General features: G+C 46.1%; 1 protein-coding gene and 1 long non-coding RNA gene across 2 annotated transcripts; one reads left to right on the top strand and one right to left on the bottom strand.

The window, feature by feature from the left end:
- Positions 1-1,048: 1,048 nt before the first annotated feature.
- On the top strand, positions 1,049-14,268 carry LOC140697273 (uncharacterized). The gene is made up of 4 exons (XR_012074131.1): positions 1,049-1,220; positions 1,941-2,075; positions 13,012-13,084; positions 14,109-14,268. It is a non-coding gene; the product is annotated as an uncharacterized lncRNA (long non-coding RNA).
- CCT8L2 (chaperonin containing TCP1 subunit 8 like 2) lies at positions 10,540-12,630 on the bottom strand. The gene has a single exon (XM_006211326.4). It carries the CDS (start codon positions 12,320-12,322, stop codon positions 10,679-10,681), a length of 1,644 nt encoding a protein of 547 aa, XP_006211388.2. The 5' UTR covers positions 12,323-12,630; the 3' UTR covers positions 10,540-10,678.
- Positions 14,269-17,349: the final 3,081 nt, after the last annotated feature.

The raw sequence follows: 17,349 nt of genomic DNA on the forward strand, positions 1-17,349 counted from the left end.
CCACAGCAGCCCTGGCTGTCAGGGAGAGACCGTGCAAGCGAGTGCCTGGGAGCAGCGGGCGGCCGTGGGGCCGGGGAGGCAGGTGTCCCGGTTGTCCGCTCCGCCCCGCCCCCACCGCCCCCACCGCCCCCACTGCTCCCACCGCTGGCAGGAAGAGGAAGCAGCCAGGCCGGGCCCCGCGGGCCACCCGCCGGGCCTCGCGGGGCGGGGGCGCCCTGCCTCGGGGAGGCGCGTGACCTAGTTCGTCCCAAAGTGGATTTGACAGGTTGTCAGCCCGGCTCCCCGCCCCCACCGCCTTCCGGGTCCCTCTCCCCCGGCCCTGGGCCGGACGGCCGCCCGCGCTCCTCGGCCCAGCCTCCCATTGGCCCTCTCACCGCCTGGCGTCCCGCCTCCATAACTGGTTCGGGTTCCCATTGGTCTCGAGCGGCTCGGTGCCTCGCCCCTGCCTCTGCTCCCCTCCCATTGGCTCTAGAGTCGTCTGGCTTCCCTCCCCGTGCCGACTCGTCCTCCTATTGGCCTCGCGCCCGCCGCCCCGCCCCGTTCCGTCCCGGTTCGCGCCCTCATTGGCCTCGCGCCCACCGCCCCGCCCCTCCACGGCCCCTCTCGGAGAGTCGATCCCCTGCTGGCCCCTCGGCTCGCGGTTCCTGCGGGCGTCCTCGGTCGCCGGCCTCCCTCCACCCCTCCGAGTCCTGCTCCTGTCCCTCGTCTCTTCTCCACTCTCAGTATTTACTCTCCCCCCCCCCCGCCTTGCTCCCGTCGCTCCGGGAGCTGAGCCTCGAGCACGGCTGCACCCCGTGCCCCTGTCCCCCCTACCCCTGGGGTCCGCGGCCAGCGCTGCCCACAGGCTCCCCTCCTGCCCCTTTCCTCCTCTTTGCGTCACTTCGCGTTTTCCTTTCTTCCCTGAAATCAGTGCCTTCTTCAGGTTTCCTCCCGGTGTCCAATCCGTAAGGTCTTAATCGCTCTCTCTTTCTCCGCTCCGCTCCTCCATTCTCCTCCCTTCCTTCGCCGGTCTCCCTGAACTTGGCGTTACGGGGAGAGGCAGGGATAAACACGATAAATATCAACGTTAAGATCGTTATTGCTTTGGGTTTTTGAAACGGAAAATGAACTGGAACGCCCAGCCCTAGGATCCAGATTGAGTTTTTAAAGGACCATGTGAGGCTGTGGTGACAACTTGATTAGCCCAGCAGCATAATCAGTTTTTCCTGGGGGAGCTACTCGTATGTCGATTGTTTATGCAGTATTGTTAGCCTAACAGTTTAAGTTTGTGGCATTTAGAGAAAATCGTGTTAGTTTCATAAATGACTGTTTTTGACTGAAAGGATGAATTGACTGATAAAGCTGAGGATTGTAGCTAATCTAATGAGAAACCCTTGATTATTCAAATAAAGAAACTCAGATAGCTTTCCCGAGGTTATTAAAGTGGGCGAGCTCAGACTTAAACCCAGCTGAGACTCCAGAGCTGAGGAGACGACGTCCACCTCATTAATGTCTGGAGAAGAAAGGCAGACTGATGTTTTCAGCCACATTCCCACCTAATACAGGGGGTCTTTACAAGCTCCTGCAATGGCCTCCAACGTTCTGCTTTAAAGGATCCCGGCTGCCTCTTGGGCCACTGGTCACTGCTTCCCAGGCACAGTGACCACCAAGTGCTTCTTGCCACAGGGCCTTTCCATTTGCTGTCTGGATCAGCTGCTCTTCAGACTTCTCAAGTGGCTTAGCTCATGTCACCCCAGGAGGCACTTCTGACCCTTTATCTAAAGTAGGACCCCTCCAGCCTGGTCAGTTACTGTCTGTCATTTCCCCCTGTTATTGTCTTCAGAGCATGAACACAGTCTGAAATCATCTTGTTTATTTACTTGTTAATGGTCTGTTCCCCTTCACGTCCTCTCCACCATTATGAGCTCCTGGACTCAGGGGCCTTTCCTGTGTTTTTTCAGAGCTGTGGAGTGCAAGGTAGACACTCAATAAATCCTTGATAATAAATATGGATGGGATGTTAGCAGTGATCAAAAGAAGTAACCAAACTGTCCTTCACGTCTGATTCTGCTGGAATTGTACGGACACACCTATAGGTAAGCGAGTGGGGAAAATTGCTGTTCTCTTGGTAAATGCTGTTGTGTTTCTTTGATTTGGGTGCTTTATTTCTGGTTGCTTTTTGAGAAGGACAGTGACAGGTAAGGCCTGTTGTCCCAAGGCTACCCTTTTGTCCACCTCTTCTCTAGCTGTTCACAGCCCGTTGTCACTGCCTTGCCCTCGCCCTGACCCCAGGTGGGCAGATACTTGGCTGGCAGTTCCTTCCTCCTCCAGGGCAGTCTCGGAGGCGCTGTGCTTGGCAGAGGGTCAGGGTGGGGGAGGGGAGGAGTCCTGGTTCAGTGTTACCAATCACACTCTGCTGAGGCTCATGGGTTCTGCCTTAGGCAAGAAAGCAGGATGGAAAGAAGCCCCTCAAACAGACTTCTGGGGTTCTGTTCAGCAGCTAGACATCTGTCTGCATCTCTGCACAGGGGCCCAGAGATTCTCTACCTGCTGAGGCCATGAGACCCCTGGGTCAGTTGCTGGAAAGCTGAAATCTAGTCCTAACTGCCCCAAACAGGCAGTGGGTCCAGCAAAGTCCAGTAAACTCCCTGGTTTTCAGTGATCTCATCTGTCTACCTCTGTTGTTTGCTCAGAGTTTCAGGGATCTAGACATCTTGTAGATTTTAGCTGCTAGAAACTACCAGTCCAAGCAGGAATCCTGTGGCTTCTCCTCGGGGCCCAGAGGGGCTGCTGGTGCAATGAAGCCGATGCTTCCTAGTTTATGTTCAGTAGGAGAGAGTGCACTTCCTGTCCTGTGCTCTAGGCCAGAATCTTTCAGTTTGCCCTGCTTGGATCACTTGGGCCCCAGGCCCAGCCCTAGACCAGTGACTGGCCAGGAGAAAGAAAAGCATTGATCAGGTTAAACCAACTAGAGCATATCCTTAGAGCAAGGGTGGGGTCAGATCCTGATAAGTGTGTGTGGAACTGAAATCTAAATACTCTTAGATAGGGAAGGGGTGGATGCTGAGTAGGTATTCATCAGTGCCCCTGCAAGTCACTGGGGAAAGCAAATAGGGACAGCTAGTGTTAGCATCGCAGTTGTCAGCAAAGACAGTGTGGTGTAGGGGATTAGCCTGGCAACCAAGGGTGTTCATCTCAGATTCCCTAATCTGCCACTAGCTTTGTGATTTCAGACAAAATATGGAAATCGTACCCTTTTAGAAGTGAAAGAGGACTTAAAGGTCATAGGGTTGAAGCTTTCATTGGGCAGACTTGGAAACTGACACCCCAGAGTTTAGTCTGGGTCTCAGTTTCTTGCTCTGTAAAGTGGGGTTGGTAATAACTAGTCTTTGTCTACACTCATGGTTATTATGTGGATCAAACAAGGTACTGTTTCTACCAAGGGCTTTGGAAAATAGCAAAAATGCTGTTCTTATTTAAGGCATTTTATTTTTACTATTAATGTAGTAATGATGCCTTTTTAAGAGGAGAAGGGGCAAGTTTATTCAAAGGATGTGCTTTCTTGGCTCTTAGAAATGAATAATAACACTTGAAAAAAGAGGAAATTGTGTGTGTGTGTGTGTGTGTGTGTGTTCCTAGGGTGAAACGGGGAAGGTGTAAGGCTTCGGTTCAGGTGTGGCACTGCTCTACCCTTGGGGAGTGGTGCAGGGAGTGGCTTTTAGGGTGGGAGCCTGGGTGTGGTAGTTGGTTATAAATTGAAGTTATCTCTCCTTGAATGACTTTTGAGAAAAGGTGGGTCACTCACTTGGGAGGACAAATCTAGTGCAAGGAGGAGGCATCCTGTTTCAGGGTGATCTTGTAACCCTACCTCACCATCTGGGTTAGGTCTTCTGCAAAACAGATGCCAAGACAGGATTGTCATGCAAGAGGTTTATAGGAGGAAATCTATGAAGGAAGAAAGGAGAAAGTTGGAGGAGGCCGGGAGATCTGGCCCCTGGGGAAAAGGGAGGCCAGCAGGCTGAGTAGGGAGGCAGTTCTCTGACTCCAGTGCGGCTTTGAGATGTCTTTGGCCAGGCTGGCCAGAGTGCTGGAGCCCAAGTTCCCTTCTGAGGAGTGTAGTGGTGGATTCTAAGGACAGTGGCTGAGACAGTCAATTACTCTCCCTGCAGCAGATCTGAGTGCGGTATTTACACAGTCCCACACCATCCTGTGAGATTTCCAGATGGCTTCATTCATTCATTCACTCATTCAATATGCTGACCATCTACCATGTGCCATGTGTTGGTAGCAATGGAAGCATGTGACCCTGGTCTTTCCCAGCTGACTTCCATTCTACTTCTTAATATTTCTAAGTGGCAGATTTGCCTGATGGAGATTCCTTGCCTGTTGGCCAAGTTAAATTCTGATATCTGGATCTTTCTTAACACTGGGGTGGCACTTCCTAAATGTGCAAATTGCCATAATAAATCCAACTATACCCCACACTTACTTGAAATATAAATAGCTGCATTTACTTCTAGAACTCTCTGCTGTTTAAAAAAATTTTTTTAATGTTAAAACATGTATCTTGAAGGGAAGGAGGGTATAGGCCAGTGGTAGAGTGTATGCCTAGCATGCACGAGGTCCTGGGTTCAAGCCCCAGTACCTCCATTAAATAAATACATCAATAAACCTAATTACCTCTGCACCCAAAAAAGATTTAAAAAAAATTAGAACTCTCCACCGTTGATTATGCAGAATGAGAGGAAATTTTCAACTCTCAGTACTTCTAGAAACTTATTATTTGGATAAGTCCAAAATAAGAGTTTATGAGGGTACAGTAGACAAAAGAAGAGGGAAAACTTTATGAAAGTAAAAAGCTGAAGAGATCAGTAGAGAGTGAATAAAAAATGAAAGAAGAGAAATTTAATTTATGAAAAGGCAATCCTGGGGAGAAAACAGGGGATGATCTTTTTGAAACTGCCAGGAAAAATAGACTTACCCAAGATGGAGAAGAATAAGGCAGAGCTGGCCTTTCAAGAAGCCATAGATGAAATAAAAGGCAAAGAAGATTAATTACTCATGGTAATGAGAGCCCGTAGAAATTGATGGAGAAGTAGAAACCCTGGGCAAAGAAATAAAAGGGTGAGAAATACACGATTAGGGTATGAAATAAACCAGTGGGGGAAAAAACACAAAAAATAAAATGTGGGAAGGAGGAGAAAAGCAATTGTGCCTCAGGAATTTGTAATATAATAGAAAGTGAAGTAAAATGTTAAAGGAATAGGTTCGCTGAATAAATATTTATAACACTACTACTTTTATATTTGAAATCATTAGTGATAGCCTCAGTCTCTCCTCCATAGAGCCTACCATAGCACAGGGCAAAATAAAAATTTACACAGAAATAGGAAAGCTTACCTTCCAACTGTGGTATTAGCACATCCGTCTCTATGGACTGGACCTGTGTGGTGTGATGCTGAACAGCTGAATAAAGATTTTAAATTCCAGTGAAGAACGCATACAACTCAATAGCAAAAAAAACTCCAAACAATCCAATTTTAAAGTGGCAGAGGATCTAAACAGACATTTTTTCAAAGGCATACAAAGACCAACAGGTTCGTGAAAAGGCGCTCAGCATCACTAATCATGAGAGAAAGGTAGATCAAAACCAAGTGAGCTATCAGCTCACACCTGCCAGAATGGCTATTATCAAAAAGACAACAATAAATGTTGGTGAGGATGTGGAGGAAAGGAAACCTTGTGCACTGTTGGTGGAACTGGTGAAACCACTATGGAAAACAGTATGGAGTTTCCTCAAAAAATTAAAAATGGGGTGGGGGGAGGGTATAGCTCAAGCAGTAGAGTGCACGCTTAGTGTGCACGAGGTCCTGGGTTCAATCCCCTGTACCTCCTCCAAATATAAATAAATAAACCCAGTTACCTCCCCCTCATTAAAAAAAAAGAAAAAAATTTGAAAAAAATTAAAAATAGAACTACCATATGATCCAGGCATTCTACTTCCAGGTTTATCAGAAGAATACTAAATCAGTATCTCAAAAACATGTCTGCACTTCCAGGTTCAGTGTAGCATTATTTACAGTAGCCAAGACATGGAAGCAGACTTCAATGGGTGTCCTTCAGTGGGTGAATGGATAAGGAAAAGTTAGTATGTATACACAGTGGAATATTATTCAGCCATAAAATAGAAGGAAATCCTGCCATTTGCAACAACGTGGTTGGATCTTGATGGCAGTATGCTGAGTGAAATAAGACAAAGACAAATACCATGTGATCCACTTATGTATGGAACGACAGCACCAACAATAAAACAGAAACAAACTCAAGCATCCAGAGAACAGATCAGTGGTTACCAGAGGTGGAGACATTGGGGGCATTTGTGGAGGGTGGGCCAAATCAGTTAAGGGGGTCAAAAGGTATAAGTTTCCTGTTATACCTAAGTCCTGGGATGTAGTGTAGAGCATGGTGACTCTGCTAACAATACCGTATTGTACATTTGAGTTCACTAGGAGAGTAGATCTTAAAAGTTTTCATCACAAGAAAAAAAATTGTAACTATATGTGATGATACATGTTAACTAAACTTATTGTGAACATTTCACAATATATACATGTATCAAATTATGTTGTACACCTAAAACTAATACAATGTTCTATGTCCATTATACCTCAATTTAAAAAAAAAGACAATTTCAGTAATATCTGGGTATATTTTGATGTGTTTTTTACTTAGTTTTGGGGGAATTAAGGCAGGTGTAGATTTTTCTCCAATTAAAAATCTGATGTAGGAAACACCACAGGTAGTTTTGGAAATGATTTTTCACGTGAAACAGTACTGCAATGGATTATGACACCTTTTGTAAACAAGTTACATTAGTAACATTGAAATAGAAGGTTTTTGATCAAAGTGAATGTAGGCATGAAATGTGAGGCATGTGGCCTTGGGCATCTACCCAGGGAAGACCAAGACCGGCTGGTGGATGTCATCTCTTCTGGGGCCAGGTCGGGAGTGGGGATACTCCCAGGAGGGTAAACTCAGGTAAGCCGTCACAGTGGGGGCTCTGCAGTGCTAGGTTCTGGAGTCAGTGGGCAAGGAGGCAGAATACACAGGGGTTAAAATGCTTTTGAAAATTAATAATGACTTTGATATGAAAATGCTTCTGTTGTGCATTCAGTGAAGTTCAGAGAGGCTTATCTTCCCTAAGCTCACTGAGATCCACCTTTCTTTTCTAATGCATTCAGTGACTTTACTGAGACTTACAGAGAGCCATGATTTTGTTTTTCACCTGTCTAATGAATAAAATTGCATCCCAAATACATGCTGCATTATAAAAATATTACCACTGTTTCTCTAACCAGCATCTCTCTCACTGAGCCCTGTGGTAGGTAACCAGTGGCCGGCTCCATTAGTGGTATGTGCAGGACAGTGTCTGAATTCCTCATTCAGTCTTTACATTTGTAGAAAGTGAATTTTCAAGCCCTGAGCTCAGAGTGTTGGAACTATGTGTTTCTATAATTAAATGATGTTAGTATTTCTTTTTCCAGCTCCCTTTCTATTTGATGGTAGGATATTTAATTTAGTTAATTCCAGGTAAATTTAATCCCTTCGTGTTTCTCTCTTGATCAGTCCAGACTTCAACCAAGTAAATTCTTTAAGAAAATTTTTTTAATTTAATTTTTTTTGGAGGGAGGTAATTAGGTTTTTATTTATTTACTTATATCAAGGTACTGGGGATTGAACCCAGGACCTTGTGCAGGCTAAGCATGCACCCTAAGGCTGAGCTATCCCCTCCCCGCATACAAGTCAATTCGTGATCTCCTTCTGGGGGCACAGGGAGCCCTGCCTGCTCTCTCAGGTGAGGTCCCTTCTTCCCTGCCTGTCCCCCACGGTCATTTCTGCTCGACTCTGTTGGCACAGGAGCTCAGGAGCTCCAGGTTTCTGACTGGAAGTAGAGAATCTCCTCTGTGTTCAGACCCCTGAACTTTCCTAGGGATTCTGCTGCCTTTTCCCTCATCTCACTCCTGAGCCCCTCTCAGATCCCACCAGCATCTCTTTCACCAGTTAGGGAGGGGATCTTTAGCAGAGTTAGGGAGGGGATCTTTAGCAGAGTGGTGGGGGTGAGTGGGTTGATATTTTGGGAGAAGAGCTGGCTACTTTTGGAATCACAGAGATTCTGAGCTCTCTGTGTCTAGGGCAGGTTTTAGCGGTTTAGCATTTTAGCATTTTAGCACTTTGGGGACAATTTTCCCTGGGGTGGTTACCTTAACAAGGTAACAGAGCACAAGGGGAAATTTTCAATAACTCAGTGGGAAGTAGTCCATCCGTAAATCCTGAACATCACACCCCTCGCATTGTGGTGAAGCATCATTAAGAGTTGGTCACTATTCCAGAAAGGATCAGGAAGAAATGAGGGGTGGAAGGTGGGGTGGTGCTACAAACTTGTGGATTTACGTCAGTCCTGCTGACAAGGTATGAGCAAGTCTTCTTAAAACTAGTTTTGTTCCTTCACAAAAAATTGTTGGGTCCCCGAGCCACAATATTCTTTTTTCCTCCCATTGAGAAGTCCCAGTTTGGGAGTTTTCTGTTTTTTCTCTTAAATCTTAGCTTTCTCTACTCCTTGGCCTCTGCACGAAAGGGCCCTCGGACTTCTAGGCCTAGAAAGCTTCTGTTGTCAGGGTATCGCTTCAGAAAGGCCTCTTGGGAAGAGGGCCATGGAGACAGAGGACTGGAACAAGCTATTGGCAGCTTTTTCATTTCTGTCTTTTCCCAGTTCGGAAGCAATGCCTTTTTTTTCCCTTCAGGACTCCAGAATTTGTGTAGGTCCCGATCTTGTGTCTGTGCTCACAGGTGCCCCAATGGACGGGAAGGGTCTCCTGACTCAGCCCCAGCATCCCCGACCCAAGTCAGGCACCTTCTTCTTCACTCCCCAGGACTCAGCAGTTCTTGTGTTCCTTCCCTGTTTTCTCCCGATCTTGTTTCTGTGCTCTTGGCGTTTGGAGACATACATTCCTCGTAATCACAGGGCTTATACATCACAGCAGAGGAATTTGATTGGGGCAATAAAATAATGAATAAGAGAATAGGCTTTCCTCTTTTTTCACTATGTAACGTCAACCAATTAATTTGAAGCTCACTTGGGTCTCCTGCCCCTGAGAGATAACAAGCTTCCTTCTCATAAGTTTTTTAATGATTAAATAAAATTTATATAAAGTGCTTTTGAACTGCTTTAAAAAGTTAACCATAGGGGAAAAAAAAAAAACAAGACTTACCTATCAGTGGTGAGGAGGGTCCAGCTCAGTGGTAGAGTGCATGCCCAGCATGCACTAGGTCCTGGGTTCAGTACTGCCATTAAAAGGTAAGTGAACCTAATTACCTTCCCCCCTAAAAAAAAAAAAATCAGAAAGTTAACCATCTAGCATCATCACTCTGACTGTGGAATTTGAAGCTCTCTGAGAACAATATGGACACCTGAGGGCAGGAGAGAAATATGAAAGCTCTTAGTTATAGTCACTAAAATACAACGATGAAGACAAAACAGGGAAAGACACATCAAGGATGGTTTCTATATCTGAAATTAGTAATAATGAGTATACTTCTGTACAATTTCTTTTTTGTTGTTTTTGGAGGAGGTAATTAGGTTTATTTATTTAATGGAGGTACTGGGGACTGGAGCCAGGACCTCATGCAGGCTAAGCACACTGAGCTACACCCTCCCCCATACATTTTCATCTGCCATACTTCATTCATTAACAGCTTGTAGGATTTCACTTCTGAGTTTCAAAAGAGTCTTTGCAAACTTGTTTTGCTCTGTTGCAGCTAGTCTGGCTGCTATAAGACAGTTGTTTCTTGAGTCTGGATCTCTCTCCAATGCTTCAGGCTTTTTTGTTTTGATTCTTAGAGGCTGCAGCTTCCCATCACCTCAATTCTGCTTCTATATTCTGCTCTTTTCCCAGAGGCAGGGTAACATGGATGATTATGTGGGAAAGGCTTAGGGTAACACGCTTGTCCCAGCTCTGCTCAAACTCCCTCTTTAAAATCCGCTGATAATCACAGCCTGGCCAGGACGCCCTGGTGCCAGGTGCTCCCAGTGCTCCTCCCCTACGCAAGAACTGCAGTGCTGTTCTAAGGTGTGTGTTCTTATCTTTTGTTATCCCTGCCAGGGATGCTTTAAAAAAATTATTTCTGCCTACCAGCCCATGCTCCTCCTTTTTATATATTTATTTTGTCTTAAAATAATATTTCCCTTCTTTTTGCAAATAATCACAGCAGGAATAAGCAGCCACTCCATCAAGCTGGAATGGATGTTCTCAGATTGTTAAAGAGACATCTAGACAGAAATTCACATATGTTAGAATTCACACAGGAACCCTCAAAGGGTTGGGAAGAGATACCTGCACATTTTTTACATCCCTAAAATCCAGGTACTCAATTTAAAAATCTTTAATAGAACTGAATCCAGCTCTTCCTGGAGGAAAGGAACAGAATCTGATGGAGAGAAACAAGAAATGGAAAAAAGGGCAAAAATCTGAAAGGAAGTAAAATCAATGAAAAAGACAAGTAAAAATTTTAAGGTCCTTTATGTTGCTTTTATCTAAAGAAACTGACCCAAAGAGCAGCAAACATGGAACAGAAGGCAAACGTTCATTTTCGAGGTAGTGGCGCCCTCCTGGGCAGTCCCATTTTATTGAGGATGTGCCACTTACTGGCCCCAAGGACTTTTCTTCCCCACGGGAGATGCTTGTTCCTTTGCCTTCTTAGGATTAGGATTCAAGCCCTGCTGATGCGAGGGACTTTTCTTGGCTACTACAATTTCATCGACAGTCAGGAGCTGTAGTACCACATCAGCCACGGTTCGAAGTCCTTGGGCCTTGGCTATTAGGATGTCCCACACCTCTTCCTGGGCCACATTTATTATCCCTTCGACTCCCACTCCTGTTAGGAAGTTCCCAGCTTGGTGAGCTCCGTTCATTTCTGCCATCACCTCTGAGACGCCTAAGCCTGCATTCTCTGCCAAGGTTTCGGGGAGAGACTGCAGTGCCTGGGCAAATGCCAGGAAGGTGGGACCACTGGGTCCTCCCAATTTGGTTCCTCTCTCTCTCAGCATTTTTGCCAGAGCCATCTCCGTGGCCCCAGCTCCCGGAAGCAGTCTGGGGTCCTGACACAACTGGAAGTAAGCATCAATGCCATGGTAGGCAGCCTGCTCAGCACCCCGCAGCCCCTCAGTGGTGGCCCCCCTGAGGACCAAGGTGAGGGCAGGGGTGCCTGGACATTCCCACTCAAACACAACAGCCAAACCTTGTACCAGCTCCTGCCCGTACACCCTCTGACACTTCCCTGGCTCCAGAGGAGGAAGCAGATAAGGCATCAGAGGTGTGCCCAAAACGGCACTCAGGTAAACCATCTCCCGCCGGGAGTTCACCTGGATCACCATGATGCCGTACTTGTCAGCGTGTGTTAGGGTCTTCTCATCAATTTCCCCCCAAACCACCACCACATTAATATACGCAGCTGCCAGCTGGGCCACTTGCTTTTCTAGCAATTGCTCTTTCCCTTTCCTGAATTTGGTCAGGTCAGCAGGATTAGTTAGACGAGCAGTTGCAGGTGCATTTGGACTGGCGGAGCCAAAGGCGCAAGCCAAGAGAGCCACCCGGGCGCCCTTCAGCACCATGGTCACCTGGCCGCAGGGCTTGCCGGGCAGGGCCAGGCCGGGGAGCAGGCACGAGTCCTCCAGCCTCCCCCCGGGCAGCGCGCACACCCCCACGCGCTCGGGCTGGAAGCCGCCGTCCAGCTCCCTGGTCGCCCAGCACGCATGCGCCACCATCTTGCTCAGGTAGTCGGTCTGCAGCAGCGCGTGCGTGTTCATCACCGAGTAGAGGGCCCAGAGCGGGTCCTCCAGCGGCCCCAGGGACCGGATGGCCAGGGAAGGCAGCAGGGCCAGCGTCTCGGCGGCCGCCGCGGCGTAGGCCTCCCGGAGCTGGGCGCGCGGCAGACCGGCCCGCAGGAGGCGCTCCGCCTGCTCCAGCAGGGCCTGGGCCAGGAGCACCACGAAGGCCGCGCCGTCGCCGCTCTGCTCCGCCTGGGTCTGGGCCGCCTCGCGCAGGAGCCGGGCGGCGGGGTGCTCCAGCTCCAGGGCGCGGAGGATGGCCGTGGCGTACCCCGTGAACACGGTTTCTCCTTTGGCGGTGACGAGGAGCTTCTGCCGGCCGTGGGGGCCGTAGCAGGGCCGCAGGACCCTGGCCAACGTGTGCGCTGCGGCCACGCTGCTCAGCAGGTCCTTCGCCGCCGCCGCCGGCGTCCCAAGCCGCTCCGGCAGCGCCTGGGCCCAAGAGGCTCTGCTGTCCATCGCCGGCGGAGAGCGGGGCCCACCTGGCCGCAGACGCGCTAGGAACAGCAGCGAGGCGTCCCGGACACCGATCTTTGAAGCCACTCAAGGGGTCAGTGGAAAAAGGAGCCAAATGCCCATCAGCGGGGTATCTGGAGAAGCAGGCGCTCCGGGGCCTCGTTGCCCTCGCCGAGAGCTTGGCCCTAAGACCACCCCCCAAACTGATCTGGAAAGGAACGGGGGCCCTTGGGGTCTCTGAGGCTTGGTAGCTGAAACAGATCTTATCTTAATTAAGTCACAGAGTGGCTCATGGAACCAGGGCAGGAAATGAGGTCACAGAAGGATGGACCACGAGTTGGGAGGCCCTGGGGCAGGCGGAAGTCAGGCCCGGTTGTCCAGCAGAGGAGGCAACACATGTACCGAAGTGCAGGGGAAGCACCAGAGTTTCATTTAAACTTTAAAGACAAGGGGAAATCAGGTGAAAACACCCACCCACTTCATATTCCTGGCGAAGCTGGGCTCCTGTGTTGTTTGCGTGGTTGGTTTTCGGGTTTTTAAGAGGGAAACTGCTTTGTTTACTTCCTTGTGCCCTGTAATCCCAGCCACATTTGGTTACCTGTCTTCCTCGGTCTCGGGCTCTATGCCCTCTTTATCCGCTTGCGCTGTTCATCAGGTTCCTTAATGTATCTGCTGGTCTGTTTGTCTTTCAGGTTGCAGATGTGTGAGGCTGCACAGCATGTGACAACTCTTCCCAATGACAGTGATCTCATGGAGCTGGCAAAGGCAGGTCAAGACAAGGGAGGGACAGAGGCTGACAGCCTGCAGACAATAGACAGGGACACAGAGGCGTGAAAGTGACCAGGAAGCAGCAAACCAGCCGGAGTACTGTTGGGCCCACCTGCCCTTCCCCTCAGCCCTTCCTTCCACCCTTCCTCCTTCCATCTCCACCCTCCCTTTCTCCCTTTGCTCCCTCCTTTCCTCATATGGCACCTACTGGAGTAATGATTGCTTTTTTTTTCTTTGATTTAACAAATATCTATGAGCACCCGGCATGTTCAGTGTACTGAGGACACAAAGATGCAGGAACATGAGACCAGTGAAGGACAGAGATTGGTATCCAATGAGTACCATTTCCTTAGGTGTTAGGCAGGGCCCCAGCTGGAAGTGATGAGTATATCTATTAAGATTGAGGGAATGACAGAGCAAAACCATTCATTTTCATTTGGGAAAACCCGTTTTCACTTCGTTTAATGGTGGATGCCCCTAAGGGGAAAAGGGGGGGAAAAAAAAGGAACTCTGAAACTAATTATACCAGTCAGGAATCATGACAGCTTGGTGAGTATTGTTTTAATATTTCCACAAAAAAGAAAAAAAAATTCCACAGACAAGATGATGGTGAGAAGGAAAAGGAAAATATCACAGTGAAAGTTAAATATAATTAAAGCTAAAAAGGAGGTTGTTTTGGAGGAAAAAAACTTTGTTTTTGAAAAAACAACTAGATTGAATTTGTAAAAGTGATTATTCATTATACACTTAAAAGGAAAAATACAAAGAAAGTGAATGTCATTTGGAAGCCCAGAGATAGTCATTGTTTAGATTCTGATGAACATTATTACTTTACACATTCATGCATTCGTAAACTGTTGTGGATTTACACAGTTTTACATAAGTGGGGTTTATGATACATATTCTATGTGCTTTTCTGTCATAATTTCCCCCTCAACATTACCTTAGCTGAGAAATGTTCCTAAGGAGATATCATGTTGTCTAAAAACTGTGGACAACTCTTGACCTTTTTTGATTTTAGAGACTCCATTAGAAACTGGTGTGATCTTCTCTGCCCAGGCTTCTGAAAGCCAGTAACGGAGAGTTTCTTTATAGAAATGTAAAATGTGACAACCAATGCTAAATGTGGCAAAGTGTGAATATATACACTGTCTATAAAGATAGTTTCTTTTTTAAACAAATACTCCTGTAAGGGCTCATCTTTGCTCTTTTTCTTAAATGTAACATACATTTTCCCATTTATTTCACTTATTCTAGAACTGTTTATTGAGCTGCAGCTGAGTGATATGGGATAGAAGGTGAACATGGCAGACAGCTTCTCCCCTGGGCTTAGGGTGGGATACAGACAGCTCATTGTGCAATTCATGACAGGCCACGAGAGCTGGGATGGGGAAAGCACCATGGTTGTAGAAGCATCTGAGGGACACAAAACCTTCATCCTGGGGAAAACGGTGGTCATGGGGAGGTGAAGTCTAAAGTGAGAGCTGAAGAGCTTGGGAAATGTCGGAACTGGCCAAGTGAAAAGGGATGGGGGGTTGGGAGAGACTGCTAAGGTTTGTAGCCCAGCAAAAATAGTCCTGAAGACTGGGGCTCATGGCATGGAGGAAAGGAAGGGGAGGGAGGGAGAGGAACACTTTGGCTGGAGGGTGGCAAGGACTCTCCAGGATCTGGTGAGCCACACCAAGAAATTTCGACTTCAGCCTGAAGGGTATTGAATGGGACTGGTAGTTCCATTCATTGTAAAAGTACATTTTCTGTTGTGAAATCCTCACCTGTTTGACTACAGGCACAGGGGAAGGTGAGGATGTAATCATTGTCTTGGATCCTAAAAGGCAGTCAGTTCATAAAATGCCCCAAACAATAAATTTTGGACTGAAATTTTTGGATGCACCTCTACACAGATTAAACTAACCAAGAAACTACTAAATCTCTGTTTTACTTTTTACCACGTGGACGTTTTCATTGTTAAGTTCACTTTGATTTTATTTATTCTTCAGATCAATTGATTAGATATAAAATAAATGTAAACTCTTTTTTGTTTTTTGTGGGGTTTTTTTGTGTGTGCCAAGAAGAGTTTGCATGCAGTTAGCTCATTATATAAATTTTTCTAACAACCTCCATTTTGACCTGCTAAGAAGGGTGGGCATCAATCTAGGTGGTTTGGTACTTATATTGGGTTGAATATTGCCCCCCAACATTGACATCCTTCCGGGAACCGCAGAATGTGACCTTATTTGGAAAGAGGATTGTTATGGGTGTAACTAAGATGAGGTCATACTGGAGTAGGGAAGACCATTAATCCAACATTACTGGTGTTCTCACAAGAAGAGAACACACACAGAGACACACATATACACAGGGAACACCATGTGAGGACACAGAAACACAGGAAAGATGGCCAAGTGACGATGGAGGCAGATCAGAGGGATGCACCTAAGAGCTAAGGAATGCCAAGGATTGTAGGCAACCACCCAAAGCTGAGAGAGGCCTGGGACAGATCCTCTGTCAGAGCCCACCCCGAAGAACCAGCCCTGCCCACACTTTGGCTTTGAACTTCTAGCCGCCAGAAACGTGAGGGAACATTTCTGTTTTAAGCTGCCTAATTGATGGTAGCTTTTTGCCACAGTTGTAGGATAATACAGTGGTCTTGTATATTGATAAAGGAAGGCACCTAAGAAAGTGTGTGTGTGTGTGTGTGTGTGTGTGTGTGTGTGTGTGTGTGTGTGTGTGAGAGAGAGAGAGAGAGAGAGAGAGAGAGACAGACAGACAGACAGACAGACAGACAGCAGATAGGGCTGTCTGCTGACTTCTCCCATCCCTGCCCTCCCCCACAAATCCCCAGATGCCTTTCTTTTAATACTATGGTCTAGTACACAGCAGATGTAAATATTTAATCTTTCTATTTGTACTTTTTCCCGTGTTTATTTTTCAGTTGCCTGCTTGCCCTTTCTGTGTTTATCTTGTTAAGTAGTGCCAGGCTTAAAGTATAGACCCCTAGAGGGCAAGATTCATATCTATATAAAGTGTGCTGCAGATCAGCAACTTTTGCTTCATATTTTTGAAGGTGATCATTCTGTTTATTTCATTCTCAGTTTCTGCCTTTAATTTTTCTATCATACAGGTATATAGTATACATTACTGAAATAACTTACATAAAGCAATATGATTTTTAAAGCTAAAAATGCACTATAGACTAAATGTGAACTAATTTTAAGTGACTGAAATTCTCTTAAAAACATTTTTAACCTACTGAAAAAATAAAGGACCAAAATGATAGCCTGTGACTGCAACTTTTAATCTTGCAAATTTAATGGTAAAAATATGGACACAAAATGTATAAGATCTAGAATTTAAGTTTTCAGTGGTCTTTACACAGCTGTAAAACTTTGGTTCTTTAAAAACACTGAGGAATTTAAGACTTCATGGGAAAACAAAAAGAGAAGGACAACATTTAGCTGTGAACCTATGGGAAAGCCTTATAAATATTTTTACATTCACTAAAACAAAGTGATAAAGACTGCTAAAGAAAGACTGCATCAGTGACATTTGATAGGCCTTTGTTTAGTAAGAATGGGTGCTGTACCATGGACTTCTATTCAGTCACTTGTATGCTAGACTCTGAGAATCCCTTTTGCTTACAGTTTCATGAGATGTTGCTTTTTCTTTTTTTGCAGATAATATCCCTCATTCCCTTACCCACATTTTAAACTTTTAATATATATTTATGACTATACTAAATATGCTCTGAAAGATTGATATATTATAGAAAAATGTAATATAGAAAGTGAAAGTCCCTTGTAATCCAACCCTTCAGAGATGATTGCTGTTAATACTTGGGTGCATATCTACTACATTTTAAAAATACTTGTTTGAAGTGTGTACTTATTAGAAAGTAGTTGTTCTAATTTTTTAAATTTTGGTCCTACCTACTAAATGCTCACGTCTTTCTGATTTTATAATTTCGAGGAATCTCAGCTACCTGACTACTGGATTTTTGCCATCGTGGTCTCAGAGCTGTGTAATTTGGGTGATGGAGATGGAAAAGCCTTTGGAAGACCTTTATTTATGGTGAATAAGTATTCCTTGAATACTTGCTCTGCATCCTGGGTTATATTTTGTTTGCTCTGCCCACAATAACTACATGCTGAGGAGCCTCCTGGTCAGTCTTTTAAAACAGCTGCCAACTACTTGTCTGCTCACAGCAGCCAATGGACCTTCATCATCTTTTATCATTCCAGAAGCACCACTTCACAAAGCTTGAT

The sequence above is a fragment of the Vicugna pacos genome, chromosome 7, assembly GCF_048564905.1.
Source record: "Vicugna pacos chromosome 7, VicPac4, whole genome shotgun sequence".
Classification (NCBI taxonomy): Eukaryota; Metazoa; Chordata; class Mammalia; order Artiodactyla; family Camelidae; genus Vicugna; species Vicugna pacos.